The sequence below is a fragment of the Polistes dominula genome, unplaced genomic scaffold (genome assembly GCF_049000335.1).
Source record: "Polistes dominula isolate Pdom_NZ unplaced genomic scaffold, Pdom_raw_medaka contig_29, whole genome shotgun sequence".
NCBI classification, from domain to species: domain Eukaryota; kingdom Metazoa; phylum Arthropoda; class Insecta; order Hymenoptera; family Vespidae; genus Polistes; species Polistes dominula.
In genome coordinates, this window is record NW_028300865.1 from 778804 (window position 1) to 796778 (window position 17975).

At 28.3% G+C, this 17975-nt stretch overlaps 2 protein-coding genes and 2 long non-coding RNA genes across 4 annotated transcripts; 2 read left to right on the top strand and 2 right to left on the bottom strand.

The window, feature by feature from the left end:
* Nucleotides 1-3904: 3904 nt before the first annotated feature.
* LOC149033744 (uncharacterized) lies at nt 3905-7415 on the bottom strand. The gene is made up of 3 exons (XR_016178322.1): nt 5096-7415; nt 4757-5003; nt 3905-4539 (listed from the first exon to the last, which is right to left on the bottom strand). It is a non-coding gene; the product is annotated as an uncharacterized LOC149033744 (long non-coding RNA).
* Nucleotide 7416: 1 nt separating this feature from the next.
* Nucleotides 7417-8907, top strand: LOC149033745 (uncharacterized). The gene is made up of 2 exons (XR_016178304.1): nt 7417-8111; nt 8841-8907. It is a non-coding gene; the product is annotated as an uncharacterized LOC149033745 (long non-coding RNA).
* A 461-nt stretch (nt 8908-9368) lies between these two features.
* On the top strand, nt 9369-12756 carry Mkp3 (Mitogen-activated protein kinase phosphatase 3). The gene is made up of 4 exons (XM_015324737.2): nt 9369-10364; nt 10449-10634; nt 10728-10970; nt 11065-12756. Exons 1-4 carry the CDS (start codon nt 9989-9991, stop codon nt 11439-11441), a joined length of 1182 nt encoding a protein of 393 aa, XP_015180223.1. The 5' UTR covers nt 9369-9988; the 3' UTR covers nt 11442-12756.
* On the bottom strand, nt 11586-17584 carry Plap (phospholipase A2 activator protein). Its single transcript, XM_015324752.2, has 6 exons — nt 17343-17584; nt 16330-17199; nt 15927-16257; nt 15588-15828; nt 15067-15488; nt 11586-14966 (listed from the first exon to the last, which is right to left on the bottom strand). The coding sequence occupies exons 1-6, from the start codon at nt 17477-17479 to the stop codon at nt 14640-14642; spliced, it is 2328 nt and encodes a 775-aa protein (XP_015180238.1). The 5' UTR covers nt 17480-17584; the 3' UTR covers nt 11586-14639.
* Between the last annotated feature and the right edge of the window lie 391 nt (nt 17585-17975).

Below are 17975 nucleotides of genomic sequence, written 5' to 3' on the forward strand. Positions count from 1 at the left end.
TATATATTATATAATAATTTATATAATATAATAATATATAATATAATAATTAATAATATTATATTATTATTATATTATATTAATATATATGTAAGGCGACCGTTATCCGTTCAAATAGTCGTTTTAAAAGAAGGCGCGCTGAGTTATCCAAGCGCGGCAAATTCAAATTAAAGAAAGTATACTTTCTTTACATATATATAATATAATATAATATAATTAATATATATAATATATATACATATATATATGTTCATTTTTAAAATAATAGACCTTTCATTTCACACAATCAACTTTTACATATACATTAGTGTATGTATATTTGTTGAATGTAAATGTCATATCATTTCTAATTTGCATCATTGATTAAAATAAAGAAAAAGAAGAAAATATATAAATATATATATATATATAAATGAAATAAAATAAAAAGAAAGAGACAGGAGATATCGTTCATGTTCGTTCATCGTTATAATAAATAAGATTTTTTTCGTAATAAGCAAAAAAGACATGCCAAAAATAAAATACATAAAATAAGAGAATTCTAACCTCAATGTAATATATTATACATACGTGCATAAATAATACATAATACATAATACGTGCATAGCAATAAGATAGATGCAATGTTTTTTATTTAATTATTATCAATTATTATAAAGATTTATTGTTAAATCATTCTATTATTATTATTATTATTATTATTATTATTATTACATCACGTAATATTGTAATATTTCCTATGGAAAAAGTTAGATTGAATATTTTAACTGAATAATACTTTTTGAAACGTGTAATATTTATTGTATATTAAAAATTGTTTGGTAAATTTTATTTAACTACTACTATTACTACTAATACTAATACTAATACTAATACTACTACTACTTGCTGATTATTATAAATATTGGTGTTAAAGTGAATTAGAAAAATTTGTAAAAACGCATAGTAGAATATTCGCATAAGCACAGACAGAGTACAGAACAATCATTAAATAATAAGAACAATGGCGAGCAGATGATAGTTGTTAAAAACAATTCTTTTTTTTTTTTTTGTAATAAAATTTTTCTTTTTTTTTTGATTTTTATTTTTCATACAAGTGAAACGTTTAAAAAAAAAAAATAAAATGAAAAGAAAAAACCATACAATCGTTTCTTTGACCATACTGTTGTAATTCGTCAACTTTGTATACTATATATATATATATATATATATATATATATATATATATATATCAGAAGCTATGAAAGATTAGAGATGTAATTTGATGTAAAACGTCATAAAATTGATGTTTACAAGAATGAAGTGGTAATTATAATAAAATGACAATTATTACACGGTAAATTTTAATTAACAAACATCATAGAACTAACGAGAAAAAAAAGAATGTATGAAATATTGCAACCTCGGATAAAAAAAAAGTAAAAAAAACGATATCATTATTATTATTATTATTATTATTATTATTATTATTATTATTATTATTATTATATTAGGTGTAGCAATTAATTCGGTTAATTGGTATTAATTAAATTACATTGAGATCATCATTTTTGTATATAATTAATATAAATAATTTTGAAAAATTAATTTTTAAATTTATAAATTATAAATGAATATTTTTATAATATATAAATTAAATTTAAATAAAAATATTATATTAATTATTATTAATTAAATAAATAAATTAAAATATTAAAAATTTGTTTAAACTGCACCGAATTAATTTCTATACCTAATATACCTATATATATTATATATATATATATATATATATATATATATATATATATATATATATATATATATATATATATATATATTAAAATGACAATAGATAGATGAAAACGAATATTTTTATTTTCTATTTCGCACAATAAAAAAAAAAAATAATAAATAAATAAATAAATAAATAAAAAACGTATCGACCTAAAGAAATAAAAGAATTATTAGCAAACACATGAATGAAACAATATGTGTTTGCACGGACGAAATTCTTAGAATTAAAAGTGTGTCAATAATGTCAGATCCTATGCAACGTTAAAACACACATTTCACACATTTCATAAAAAAAAAAAAATAAAACAATGCGATTCCATCATCTCGAAATTTGTGAATTTGCTCATGATAGGAAAATAATAATAAAAAAAAAATATTGAAAATAAACAAATGTACTTAATTTCCTTTTTTTTTTCTAACCTTTTATTATTACACACACATGTATAGTTAGTTCTATATTTCAGTTCATATATGAAAAACTAAACTTAAACGATAGTTGTTAAAGTTTGTAACAAACTTGTAATAATTTATAAATGTGTTAATTTATTCGATAACTAAAATTACGTTCACGTGATATTTGAATCAACGTTTTTAAAACAAATTGTTATTGGGAACTGTAACACTTGAATACGCTATCTGGTGGCTAAATTCAAAATTACAGTAGATAGGTCGAATTTTGCTACGCCACACCCCTCCTGCCAGAGATCCCAATAGAAAAGTTCGAGAAGTAAATTATATCATAATTTTAATACCAATTTGTTCGAATAATTCGTAAAGATTTTCTTCGAAGAAAATTCGTGACTTTACTTTAATCTCATAATTATGAAAGAAACTTATGATAATTTATACAGTTCTCGTTTAACTATTTTTTGTTTTTTTTTTCTAAGAAAATTTCAATGTAAGTGTTACGTTAGAAAATGTTAAAGCTTTTTTAAAGTAAACTTAATCGAAAAGTTTTCTTTTCAATACTACTCACATATATTTTTTCCGATACACATAAACTCATGTTTTACGTTATTAAATTCTAATTACTCGAGTATTGTTTCAATGTACGCACCGAATAACATTTACATAATTCGACATGCCTTGTATATCATTCTATTAAAGGTAAAACGTATGTATTTCCGAGATAGTTAGAGAAGCCGTGACATATTACTTCTGGAAGTGGGTGCAATTTCACGTTTAAGCAATTTCTACGTTCTCCCAATGCTTTGAAACAATGCTTTATACTAAGAACAAACATGCAACCCACGTATTGTCTTGTTGTCCTATATTTACTATGAAACCATGATTGAATTATCATCAGTGATATCTTTAAAATCGTTGAAAAATTCATGATACTTACGTATTAACGCCACTAATGCACCAATCTAATCATCTTAAATTGTTGCGACAAATCATAGAATAAAAAAAAAAAAAAGCTTTATTTAAAATCGTAACACTTTGAAAATTCAAAACATTTCATTTACAAAATGTAGTCAATCGGATTTCGATGAAAAATGGGTTGATATAGAATTTAACATAGATTCAAAACAATCTCTATTTTCTTTCACCTGATACTGTCGCCATAACCCTCTGACGAAACCCTGACGCAACCCTGACGATTGCTGTGTGCAAACAACAAGGTTGTTATGTGCGAACAACAAGATTGCTCTTTATTGGAGCGCATTAGCGGAATTTTTGCTGCGGTAGCGTTAATACGTAAGTACCAAATTCATTTGCTATGGTTTTCAATATTTTGTTACAAAAATAATAATAATAATAATAATAATAATGATAAAACAAAATATTGTTAGTACATAAAATAATAATAATAATAATAATAATAAATATAATCGTTAAATTGGATCGAGATACAGATGTGTTGCAATTAAAGTTAATTGCTTCGCGTGCGCGGTTTTAATTTATAACGATATTTTTGACCTTATCGAAAATTCGCAATATAGAATGATTTCTAAACATAGTATATATGTTGTCCTAGTTGATATTCAATTAAATCAGTTTCATTTTCAAACATCAGTCAATTATTTTACATTGATTTCAATAACAGGTTTGTATTCGTGTTAAATCATTATATACTTTAACATATCCTACTTAGTATCACTACTAGAGTATCTTTTTTCCACCACCACCACCACCACCACCATATTCTTCACCTCATTCCCCATTTCCTTTTCCATCTCTAGTCGAATTATTCCCAACAACCCGTTTTCACGGAAGACCGAACAAGCACCTTCCATTCTTGCGCATTATCGTTCTACAATGTATGCGCCTCCAGAATTGCATTTCCAGCCCGTACCACCAACCCTCTTCCTCTCTTTTTCAGCCCTTTCTATACCCTCTACCAAGCCTCGCTTTTCCACTCACGAAATGTGGGACACGCACCCGGTGCCGTTCTATTAAAACTTTCAAGTTTATTTGAAACCTTTTTTTTCTTTTTTTATTTTTTTTTTGTTTTTTGTCTGGATACCTACCTCGGTGTATGCAAACAAAAAATTCGATTATCATTTTGTAATAAACATCAACAACATTATTCTATAAATTCATAGACTCTTGATAAAATGACAAAGTGATAGAAATGGCAAACAAGAAAACCTTTGACCTTAAAGTTTATTTAATCGTTAGTATATAGTTGAACCATTATTTTTGATTTGATATCAAATCTTCCAATTATGCGTAATTGGACAACCATGAAAATTGAATTTTCTAGAGATAAAAAATAATCCTCCGTAAGAGATTTGATTGTAAACTATATTATTATTTCTGAAAAATAACGAATAATATTGTTTTTCGCTATACATTTCATATGTTACATATGATAGATAATTGTACAATAAATATAACCTATAAATTATATGACAGTTAGAATATCATAAAATAAAAGATTAAATTTAGAAAGAAATTGTTCAACAATTACATCAACATAATATTATATACTTCATATTGTCATAATGGACTTTAGAAATATGTTAACTCTTACCTAACGAAGTGGAATATCATGTCCAAACTCGAGAACTGTCTCGCATAAATTGAATTAGGAGAGTTGGTTCTCACTGATCCGATTGTTTCTTACGTGATTACGCATCCCTTGGACTTTACTCGTTCATCCCTAACTATTTACCATTACTATTTTGCAACCTATCTATTGTACTTTGTCCTAGATTTCAATCTAACCTCTTCCAGTTTGATACAAGTAGTAACACTAACTTATCAACCGTCGGTAAAATCTAATAATTATAAATATAAAATAATATTAAAGCAAAGGATAACTCATAAGTCTACTATTTACCAAACACATTCATTTCACTCAGTTACCAACCTGACAACCAGTGAGCGATAGCAGCAGGTACTTTACGCCATGATGGTACAATACTATCAAAAAATACAGTATTCTTAGTATACTTTGTTTGTACCTTCCTTTTCAAAATTCTCATTTAAACTGGCATCTTCTAAATGTGACACACGTGAAGTGCAATAATATTCCAAATAAACAAGAATTTAAGGTTATAACTTTCGAATTTGAACACATTTTTTTTGAACTCCAATGTAATTATTAATTCTATTGAATGTACATGTCACTTGTAAATATTTTTATAATATTGAATAGAATGACGGAGAAACAATAACTTGTTGCACAGAAGAAAACAATTTTGTAGAAGAGAACTGTTACTGTAAAACATTTGAAAAACAATTGAAATCTATCGTATACCACCAGTAAAAATATAAATTGCAATTATTTGTATGGTAATTTAAAAACACGCCTATATGATAGACATTGGTTATAGTAGGAATTTATCTTATCGACAAATCTGTACATAATTACCGACAGATAAGTGAAATTATTAACATTATCGTTTTCTCAACTGTTTTATCGATTAATCGATTAATCAACAATTATTTTAATAATTTAAATATAATTAATAATTATTAATTATAATAAATAATATAATTCATTTATATTACAGGAAATGTTTGACTACGAAGTCATCATGGCGCAGAAGCTATAAAATAAATTACATTAGAAAGAAATTCTAAAATCAAAACATTATAATACAAGGTTTTACACCTGCCCAACTTTTAAAAAAATCATATAAACAACATTGAATAAAAGTATTTTTAAGATTGATTGTTTGAAATGTGCTGACATTTCGTAAATAGTTTATACAGTAAAAACGTTTAATCTTAATTACTTGATCTCGCATGCTATGCCCTTTGGCATACTGTATTATATTTAGTTAAACAACTCAACACACATATTGACTTACTTGCATATAGCTATGGTTGTGTTGTAATATATTTTTTTTTACGAAGTAAAATTATGTATTACAATTCTTTTTTACAAAATGTATTCACCGACATTTTGTTTTTTTCGTTAGGTAAAAAGATTCGTCGTAATTTTAATTATTTACATAACACAACTTAACACAAAGTTGATAAACGTTTTATGCAAGTACACAATTAATATATACAGTATATTATTACAGAGATGTGATTAATATTATAAATCTTTGACTCTGTATAATCGAACACGTAACATTCATAGTTTGTATCGAGTTAATACTCTCGCTAAGAATAATAATAGATATCACATAAAGTCATTCAAACGTACACACCTATCGATATATGAATGTCATAAGTAAATGTGCATAATGCATTAGAACCAGATAAAAGAATATTACTTATATATATATATATATATACTTGTTATAGTATTAACTTGGAAAACATTTTTTTATTTCAAGAATGTCTAGTTAATTACGTAAATAAGATATTTTTATCAGGTATATAATCAAATTAAAATAAAGTGTCGTTGTGTATAATTGTAACTTTTTTTTCTCGGTTCAACAAGCTTGAGAACAAAAAAAATTGTATCGAAATGTGTACTTTAATTTAGTAGATAATCGATATTCGTGATATCTTGTTATAACTTTAAAATAGAAAATTAGTAGGTTGTTCGAATAATCATCTACAAATGGGAATAGAAAATGATGTGTCATTAAAAGATAATAAAATGATATAAATTGTTATCATAATAATAATAATAATCTCATATATATATGTAATTAGTATTTCATAGTAGTAAAGGTGTTATTCAACTATTTTTTCTTCGAATTGAATCGATAAAACGCTTCATCTTTCGAAGCGTCATTTACGAGGAACATGGCCTCGCGACACGAAGCTGTTGGAACGTGAATGTCTTCACCAACGACAGCGTAAATGAATGGAATGCCAACCCACACCTAGGAGATGTTCGTTATACACTGGGTAGGCTGTTCGCCTCGGGGCGAGACTTCACGTACGATACGTCAAGTGGCAGAGCCGTATCAATCAAAGACGTCTTTATAAGCGGGCATTGATCGAGAATGTCTTTAAGAATACTTTCATTCAAAACCGATGATATAACATATATATATATACGTGATATTCATTAGAAAAAAAAAGTGTATTTCCTTCTTACATAATACGTACCACATTGTGTGACCTTAATTATCGATTTTTTACCTTTTACACTCTGCTATACTATATTTTTAAAATACATAGTATGAAAGGTATTATCAATATAAAATACAAATACGTATTTTCTATTAATGTATTTATAGTAACGAATTTTCAATGTATAAATAAATCAAAAAATTCGTAAAGTCGATATTGAATATTTCAGTAGAATGTTTCTTTAAAAAGGAGTTTTTTTTTTTTTTTTTTTTTTTTTTTTTGAAGGACGGGGCCATTCGATGTAGGAAATCTTCCCTGGTGCTTTTAGTGCTACGAATGGTACTGCTCTGCTAGCAGCACGTGCGTGTAAATGTGTGCGTGAGTTTGGTGTGTAGTTAAACGTTGCGTTCTTCTTCTCTCTCTCTCTCTTGTTATCCCTTTATACATTGGCAAGGAAAGAAGGGCAAAGGGGTGGTGCAGGGAAAAGAGGAGGATCTCACGCACGCGTAAGGGAAGACCGCGCTTAGGGTCTACTCCTGCTACGGTCCTTCTTACGGCCCCTCCGATTTCCCACGCGCCACTCTCTCTCATCGATGCTCGGGTTCGGTCAGTAACGACCTCCACCCCCTCTACTTCACCCCACTCATCTACCTACGCCTTGTTAATGAAAACATCTTTTGTCAATGAACTGACGTCAGTCCGGTATCCGATTGGTCCGTATAACAAAACCACGTGACTCCTGACCAATCCTCGAGCCCATTGGCTTCCCCTACTTGCTGACCGCCTAGTGTAATTTGCCCATTCTCGGCGGAAGGACGCTCGAGGTAAGGTGTGGCCTTCGACGACTTGTGATACAACACAACGAGTTAAAACAAGAACGAAACACTTGGAAGAAACTTATAGTGAGTAAGTTTCTCTCTCCTCTTGATCTCTTTTCATCCAAACGAAACGAAAAAAAGAAAGAAACGGAAGTCAAAAATAAGAAAAGAAGAGTGTCAAAAGGTAGAAAGAGACAGAAGGATAGAGTGAGAGTGAGAGAGAGAGAGAGAGATAGAGAGAGTGAGAGTGGGAGCGCGTAGGAGTGAGAAGAAAAAGAGTGAACGAAGTGGAAGAGTTAAAGAGAGAGAAAGAGAGGAGGGGTGGGGGTGGGGAGGGGGGCTTAGGAGAAAGGTGGAAATTGAATCGTACGCTAGTCGAGAAAGCATTACGAGTAGAAGAGGAAACGAGTCGAGCGATGCTGGAAGGATTCGTAAGGTGAAACGAAGAAGACGGGGACGATCTCGAATCGTCGAGATACGTTATCGATATCGAATGAGTCGTTGAGCGCGCTGCTGCCGTTGACACGGGTCCAGCGTACGCTACGCAGCATCCCCGTTTTTGTCTCTCTATCTCTCTCTCTCTCTCTCTATCTCTCTCTCTTTCTATCTCGTTGTGTTACTCGTGATCGTCACCGCCGTCATCGGCATCATCGTCATCGTTTAGTGTTGTAGTTTGTAGATCGTCGTTGTTAATTGTCTGTTCGTTAATCGTTGTCATCTTGGTTGTTTGTTGTGTGTTGTTGTGGTGTTGTTGTATCGGCATTCGTCAGTATGATTGTTCATTCACGAAGTTATCATGTTTTACGTTGATAGACGGAGAGAGAGATAGAGTGATCACAAAGAGGAAAAGAGAAGAAGAATAAGAATAAGAAGAAGAAGAGTAAGAGTAAAAGTAAAGAAGATAGGACGCTAACGAAGGTGAAAACCAAAGAATGGTTGAACGTATGCGTCAAAGGAAACAAAAGGATGAAACGTATTAAAATGATCTGTGTGCACCAAGATCAAATTTGACCATTTTATAATAGTGAAAAAGAAGAAGAGCTGGTTAACAATTGGCTGATTGAGAAATATCTTTTGCAAGAGAGAGAGAGAGAGAGAAAGTTATTATCTCGGAACATGCATTTTTTGAACAAGCGTAAACATTCCATAAGCGTGTCGTTAATTGGACATGTCTTAATTTGTAAAAGGATCAATAATCGCGACGACGAACCGACGGTGGTAGAGGTGGAGAAGGTGGTGGAGGTGAAACACACACGACATTAATGTCGCAGGAAGTGATGGGTATGCATGAGAGATCACCGAACGATGCGATGTGAACGCGATGTTGTAACGTCGTCGTCGTCGTCGTCGTCGTCGTATTCATCGTCGTCGTCGTCGTCGTCGTCGTCATCATCGTCATCGTGGGCGCCGATGGAATGTCTTTGGGAAATACGTTCTACCATATAACTTAAAGTGCCATTTCATCATATCCAATATTAATATTTAATAATAAATATACACACACACACACACATTATATGTGATCATGTGCGTAACTTTGTTTTATCGTTTATATATGAATGAACATGCAATAATGAAATAATTATTATCTAATATTTACATTGTTCGATTAGTGTCAAAGATAAAATATATTAAATGATACATTCAAAACATATACAAACACATTGGGTTATCATCCTGCATATATTGGCAGTTATTTGTATATATTATCAAGAATATAATATAAGAATACATCTCTCTGCTTGTCTCTGTTAGTTCAAATATTGGAAATAACGTTGAAGAAGAGTTTTTTAATTCATGCTCAACATTGTGCATGACAAACTGGAAAAGAAGAAAAATAGATGACCCTATATATAAGGATTGCGAAGAAAGCAAATGATAGATAAAATGAATTGTAAAGATGATTATTTATGGGTATAAGAGAATTCATTTATAATTGTAAATAAATCAAGTCTAAAAGTATGGCAGATAATCTCATAGGGCCAGATTGGCTCTTTAGAGAACTCAGATCACAAGATGGTACAAACAGGCTCCTTATTTTAGATTGTAGAGCTCATTCAGATTTTCTGGAAGCTCATATTAGAGGATCTGTCTCTTTGGCTATACCAAGTATAATGTTAAGACGATTGGCTGCAGGTAAAGTAGATTTGATATCAACGATAAGGTGTTTAGACTTAAGAAACAGAGTTGAAGTTTTTCTGCATGGAGATAAAAATAGCAGAGGAACGTTTGTGTTGATTGGAGATTCTACAGATCCTGTAGGACACCAGGGTGAGACGATTCAAGTTTTAAATCGAAGACTTAGAAGCAATGGTGGAAGTGTCGCAATACTTGCTGGTAAGTCAAGTGTCATCAATTCATACACAAATAATCCTTTTTACTTGAAAGATCTTGCATTTCATATTTTGTCCTCTTTTTCAGGTGGTTTCATAGCATTTAGAGATAAATATCCAGAATGGTGTGAGTGTAGTCAAACAAATTTGGAAGGATCAACTGGTCAAGACTCTAATGATGGAGAGTTGATGGGTCTTAGATCACTTAGGATATCGTGTCCACCAATAAGAGCATTTTCTGATTCAGATAGTGATAGTACATGCGATTCTGTTGGTATATATCATTTATTTTTTGTTTGTTTTTTGAAATATCAAGATAATATTCATTACATTATTTTGATTTGACTTTGTTTATATGTTTATATAGGACCTGAAGAAGATAAAGATTTTCCTGTTCAAATTTTACCTCATTTGTACCTTGGAAATGCAGCCAATAGCGAAGACAAAGAAGCTTTGGCACGACATCAAATACAGTACATACTCAATGTAACGCCAGATTTACCAAATGTATTTGAAAGTGCTGGTTCTATAAAATACATGCAGATACCAATAAGTGATCATTGGAGTCAAAACTTAGCCAGTTTTTTTCCACAAGCAATTCAGTTTATAGGTAAGTACATCATCACATTTCAATTCTATTATTGATTTTTGTTTTATCCATCCATCGGAAGATCAAGTTTATCAAAATTATGAACAATTTTTAGAAGAAGCGCGGAGCTCAGACAAAGGAGTGCTGGTTCACTGTTTAGCTGGAGTATCACGGTCTGTTACAATTACTGTAGCTTATTTGATGCATAAATGCAGCCTCAGCCTAAATGATGCTTTCAATCTAGTACGTAGTAGAAAATCCAATGTTGCTCCAAATTTTCACTTTATGGAACAACTACTTAGTTTTGAAAGAGAATTAAGAGATAGAGATGATAGAAACAAAGGAAATGATCAAAGATGTATCGGGGCTTGCTTACCTGGTAGCACTTGTAATTGTCCAGCACCGAGCTTTTTAAATCCCGTTGATTTGGGACTTAGTCCAGATTCAGGGATAGAATTTGATAGATGGGCAACTAGTACACCAGCTGAATGAGATAGGCCTGGAGGGACCCAATACAAATTTTAGGTCCCTCCTTGCAAATTATTTAACATGTTAACAAAGTCCTGATTGAAGGGTATAGGGGAACAAAATATAAGTTCTACTGTGACATCATTCAAATTATTCATCTTCAGGATGTTTTTCTTTTTTTTTTCATAAACGAATAAGAAATTAAGAAAGAAGAAGAAAGAAAGAAATATGTTACTCTCTTTGTTTCTTTTTCTTACAGAAAATTTATATTTGTCATCTATAAACGTTTTCCTTGATACCATTTTGAACAATTTTAAATGCTTCCTATTATATTGTTTGTTTTGTTTTTTCTTTCTTTTAATGAGATATTGGACATATCAAATGTCTTTTATAATTCTTCGTAAATTTGACGATTTCAAATTTGAAAATAGATCAGATTGCTGCAATTATGTAACAGTCATATTATGGGGAGAGAATAGATATGACTGTCTCTATATACATATATATATATATATATATATATATATAAAATAAACTTAGAAAAATATTTCCCCAGATTGTTAATAAGCAGCATTGCATATTGAAAGTATTTTATAAATAAAATCTGTAGTTTTCTATCTTGTAATTACACATTCATATTAATGAATCTGACTACTATTACTACTTTCTGAAATTATACTTCCGAGTCAGAAATGTAGTACAACCATGTAATTTATTCAAGATTTGTATTAAGTTGTATCATTCAATATTATATATGACGTTAGAATAATTTTCTATTGACGACAATTTATTATTAAGAGGATATATATTTTTTTCAATAATATTTTTTTCCCCCTAAAAACCCTTCAATGATGTGGCTGTGTTTATTATTATTTTATCATAGGACAATGTTTTTAGCTATGAAATATCTATAATGAACAAATTGCAATAGATCAATCACAATCTGTAGTTACAAAAAAAAGAAAAAAGAAAAAAGAAAAAACATAAAAAATAAATCATCACTGTTTAATGTATTAACTAAGTTGGAGGTACAAAATTGAAAATTGATGGTCTTGTACTCAACACTGTTGTTAAGCTGTGTAAATTTAATATGATACTCAAATGTAATTTTTTATGTAGTTTTTCAATACACTGAAGTGACTTACCTTACACAAAGGGTATATATAATATTCTTAATGCGTTCTGGTTTGAAAGATGATGCAAAAGGATTTGTGCATATTTAATGCGAGAGAGTCCTTAAAAAAGCAAGATGTTTAGGGATCATCTTATTAATAACGTTTTAGTTTATAATAATAATAATAATAGATACGAAAGATAAAAGAAAGAAAGAAAGAAAGAATAAAAACATTATTTTTTAAATATTACAACAAATATCAGAAAACAAAGAATTCAATCTCTCTCTCTATATATATATATATATATATATATGTAATTGATTGTATCTGATATTATTGATACAAAGTAGTAAAAGAAAGAAAGAAAAAAAAAAAAGAAAAAGACACAAATGGTTCCTGCAAAATCACGTTAACTACATAATGCAGAAGAGTTAGTGTTGATCGTTGACAATTTTTTATGAAGTGATTTTCTAAGCAATCGTCTCTTGCTCATTTGTGCATCAATATTAAAACCAGAATGCAGCTATATTTATATGCTATAAGCAATCCGTATATTCAATTGGATTCTTAATTGTACGAAACGGTAATGTTTCCATTATCTTTCAGATCTCAAATATATATATATATATATATTAAAAGTTATTTTTATATATATATAAAAAATATTAAAAAAAATAAAAGTAATATTAAATAAATAAATAAATAAATAAGTAAATAAATAAAAAGTTACATTCACATTCCCATTATACGAGCCATAATAATGGCTCGATACACTGTGTAACTATCTTTCGTACGTTATATGTACTGTTCATCAAGCGTAATAGAAATTAATGAATGTATACTGTGAATGTTATTTTTCATATAATTAACTGCAAAGATATAATAATAATAATAATAATAATAATAATAATATTAATGATAACTATTTCTTAACTATTGCAAGAGTAAATTGATATACAATTAAGAAAAATATATATTTAACGTTAATGTAATAATAATATTCTACTATCACACTGTTGTCTGTTGTATGTTTAAAGGACACGAAAATATGTCCAGAAGAAAATTTAATCAAATATTACGTATATATATATATATATATATATATATATATTGCGTATATAAATTATTTTATATTCATCGTTGTATATATTTTTGACTAATTTCATTAGAAATACACAACTACTTTATCTTATCCGAAAGAAATAATAATAATAATAATAATAATAATAATAATAATAATAAAGGACTGTCATTTTTAGTAAATTCATTTTTCCTTTTGTTTTAAATGACATTACTTATGATGTAGTTTTTACAATATTATAATAAATAAAATTATAAATGTGGATCGTTGAAGAAAAAAAAAAGATATCAATAAATCGTTATCGATTAAATTCATATTCATTTTGCATTAAAAAAAAAAAAAAAAAAAAAACGGTCAAAATGAATGTTCCGTTTAATTAATGAAATGAAAATATTTCATAAATAAATTAAACGTGTTTAGATTATTTTTTGTTCATTTAAAAGAAAATTTTCACATTTTTATAAATATAAGTTTAATTGTATTATTCATTTACGTGTTATTATTTATCATCAGTCTACTATGAATTGTCTGTATCACGTACAAATTTCATTGATATGATAAATCATTTTTTGTAACCGTATATATATATATATATCAGTTTATAAATATTATATCAATTATTATTTGTGAACATCTTTATGAGACTATATATTTAATTGATTTATGACAAAACATATATATATATATATATATTAGAAAATGATATGTAAACAGATCTATTTTATTTAATAGAAAAAGATCACATATTTTATGTATAATATAATGTTGTTTCTTATTTGTAGTATCCAAATTTATAAATAATTTCAAAAAACAATTTTTATAACATTTAATTAATTAATTAATTGTATTATATTATTATTATTTGTGAAAGAAGAATAATATGCTGATGAAAATGATCAATTTTTACAAAACCTATTTTGTTCCTTTTTTTTCACAATATGTATATAAATATTATTGAACAATATTTCGTTAAATAATTATACCTGTATTTGGGTTTAAATAATTATTAGTCTCGTCATCAAACGTTTAAATAATCAAATCTATTATTTGTTTAGAACAGTTAGCTACTTTGTTTTGAATATTAATATCATGTCCATTTTCAGACATGGTTTTTAATACGTCAAGTATTTTTTCTGATTGACGTACAGTATTAATTAATTCATTACGTTCATCTGGATTCAATGTAGCAGCCAAAAGAGTTCCCAATCCAACAAGAGCTCTGAATATCGCTTCTGGTTCATTAAAACGTGGAAGTAGTATAAACATTATATTTAATATGTTTATCTTGTCAGATGTATCATTACTTTTATTAAATGCTACTATCAAATTCAACATATAAGTTGATATTGCAATCTGAAATAATAATAATAATAATAATTGAAAAATCATATCTTTTTATTTTATAATATTATAAATATTATAACGTAACAACATATATATATATATATACTACCTGATTGTGTTTATTTCCAAGAGAATTTAAATTGCATATAGCTTTTAATATATCATCTTTGTAAGATAAACAAAAATGTTCTCCTTTTTCATGATGAAACAAATTAGCTAATAATCTAAATGTTAACATTTGATTTGAAGCTATTGCACCAGGTTTAATATGTTTCTCTATTATTTTGAACAAATCTGGTGTACTTAGTTGTACATTTATATCTTCATGTAGTACTGCAAGACGTGCTATATCGAGTGCTGGAAATACAAGATTCTCAGGCCATTTTAAAATTTCATTTAATATATCAACAGCATCAGCTATTGTTTCTTTCCCATGTATCTTATTTTCTATCAAGTGTTTTATTATTTCTAATTTTGTTGTTGACATCTTAGAAGTACATTCTTGTTTCGCATTTAATTCACTTAGTTTATCTATAATAACAAACAAATAATATTTTACATGATAAATTTGATGATAGATAGATAGATAAATTGTTTTTTTATAAACTAAATCAAGAAAATTTGGCTTACCAATTATAGCAAGTACATTGGCTTGCTCTAATTTTAAATATTTCATATGAGGTATATAAGAAGGAGATGCAGGTGAAAGACTTGAATAACTTTGATTACTTTTAGAGGAAGATTCGGATGGACTATCAGTTATGTTAGATCCAGGAATATATCTGCTTCCTCCAGTAAATGGATCCATGTATTGAACATTATCATTTAAGATAGGAGTTTGTTGAGAATTTTTAATGATAAAATTTGCAACCTAAATTATACAAACATAAACGATTATGTATATATATATATATATATAAATGTATGTATATTCATATTAATAGTTACAATTTGTAATATAATTGATACCTGATCTAGGAACAATTGACTAAGGTCATTATCATGGAGAAATTTTTGTGCAACAACCCAAGGATCTTGACCATTGTTATATGGTAGTTTTAAAGGTGGAACACCATCTTGTATATCAACTGAGAATACATAATCATATTCTATTCCATTGTAAAGTTGTTTTCCAGATGTAGCAGTACTACCACCAGATGCTCCTACCACATTTCCAATTAATATCCATCTTTGTTCACTTTGTGACCAACTATATGCTACAACATTATTCCCGTTAGCTATCATTTTGGTTTGTCCTTCTTTTTGACCAGGTTGTTCTAATGCTTTAGCATCAGGTAAACTATAACAAATGAAATATTATTTATTTGATTACTTTAACATTGTAACAAATAATTTCTCTCTTTATACTTACTCTTTTATTTTTAAACCACCTAATTCTTGTTCACTATTAATCGTTGTTTTAGCAACTTCTTCATCAAACTGTTGTAATGTTTCTATTGATGCATATCTTTCCGGAACTGATGAAAATATTCTAACAACACTATCGGAACTACCAGAAACTATATCACCATTTGGTAATAAATCTATACACCATACTGATTGTGTAGGTAAAGTAATAACCTGATCTATTTCACCATTTAACCATACTCTGATAGTACGATCTTCGCCAGAAGTAAAAACGTAAGAACCATTTGTTAAAGCTGTTATACTATAAATATAATTTTCATGCCCACTATAATTTCCTAAACAAATTCCAGAAGTACTATTCCAATGTCGTACTGTACTATCATTAGAACATGATAAGAATTCACTGTCTTTTATAGGTACAATGCCACGAACACAATCACTATGACCAGATAATTTAAATTTGATAGATCCATCCTTTTGCCATACTATTATCAATTTATCAGCAGATCCAGTTACTATGTTACCGTCCACTAAGTCTGTAACACACCACACTGCTGCGGTATGACCTGTTAAAGTTACCAAAGGATTTGTCAAATCCTTAGTATTCCATAATTTGGCTGTCATATCCCAAGAACTTGATAGAAAGGTATTTTCTACTTTTCCAGTACTTAAATTAGATACTGTATTCTCATGTGATTTTATAATATGGAATGGTTCTATCTGATCTTGTTCATAAACACATATAGTGTTGTCATTACTTCCAGTTATAATTAAACCTTTAGGATTTTGCTCGGATGGATTTATGACACAGACAGAACTGACAAAATTGGTGTGTCCTTTCAATACTGCTGTCTCAACATAATCCTTTCCATTCCTGTAATTATTTTTTATACATTTATTCTGTTTTTATATATATATATATATATCTTTTTATATAATTTAATCGTACAATAAATAATATATTAAATTTGAAATAAAAAAAAATATATATATATATATAAAATATAGGTTAAATACCCGCTTGGTTTCCATACGCGAGCAGTTTTGTCTCGGGACGTAGAAACAATGGACCCATCTGCGAAAGTTGCTATTGCTCTCACATCCGATGTATGCCCAAAAAGTACACTACTTAATTTATATGATGTTTTAGCCATGGTAACAACACATAAGAAAAATCACAGATCATCCGATTCACGAACGAGTATATGCATATGTACATAAACGAGTTCTATCCTACAAACATCGAATAGTCAAAAGAACCTTTACTCATGCGCGCTTATTACATTACTGCATTAGTTTTATAATTATGTAGTAATCAAATGATTAATTTAACGTGTAAGTATCTAATCAATTATTTAAAATAATTGTATTAATTTCAATCGAAATAAATATCTTACCTAAAAGAAAATGAGAACGATAAAAGGGACAATTATATTCGAGATTCATTTAAAAACATAAATGTCAAAAGTGTAATAATTTGATTGAACGACCAATCATAAGCATTTATTTTTTAATTGTTCATAAAAACTAACGTATTAATTATATATACGATTTAATATTAACAATTTAAAATAGTTAAATATAATTGTTTTATTTTCTCATATTTTCTATTAATAAAATTATGTCAAATATATCGATAGTTTTGAAAAA

What these genes read in the sequence shown, in the direction of transcription:
- Mkp3 (XM_015324737.2), top strand. Translation starts at nt 9,989, where the DNA reads ATGGCAGATAATCTCATAGGGCCAGATTGGCTCTTTAGAGAACTCAGA. An exon ending in TAGTACATGCGATTCTGTTG is followed by an intron (nt 10,635 to 10,727) that starts GTATATATCATT and finishes ATGTTTATATAG; the next exon opens with GACCTGAAGAAGATAAAGAT. An exon ending in ACAAGCAATTCAGTTTATAG is followed by an intron (nt 10,971 to 11,064) that starts GTAAGTACATCA and finishes AACAATTTTTAG; the next exon opens with AAGAAGCGCGGAGCTCAGAC.
- Plap (XM_015324752.2), bottom strand. Translation starts at nt 17,479, where the DNA reads ATGGCTAAAACATCATATAAATTAAGTAGTGTACTTTTTGGGCATACA. An exon ending in CGCGTATGGAAACCAAGCGG is followed by an intron (nt 17,200 to 17,342) that starts GTATTTAACCTA and finishes AAATAATTACAG; the next exon opens with GAATGGAAAGGATTATGTTG. An exon ending in TTGGAAATAAACACAATCAG is followed by an intron (nt 14,967 to 15,066) that starts GTAGTATATATA and finishes TTATTATTTCAG; the next exon opens with ATTGCAATATCAACTTATAT.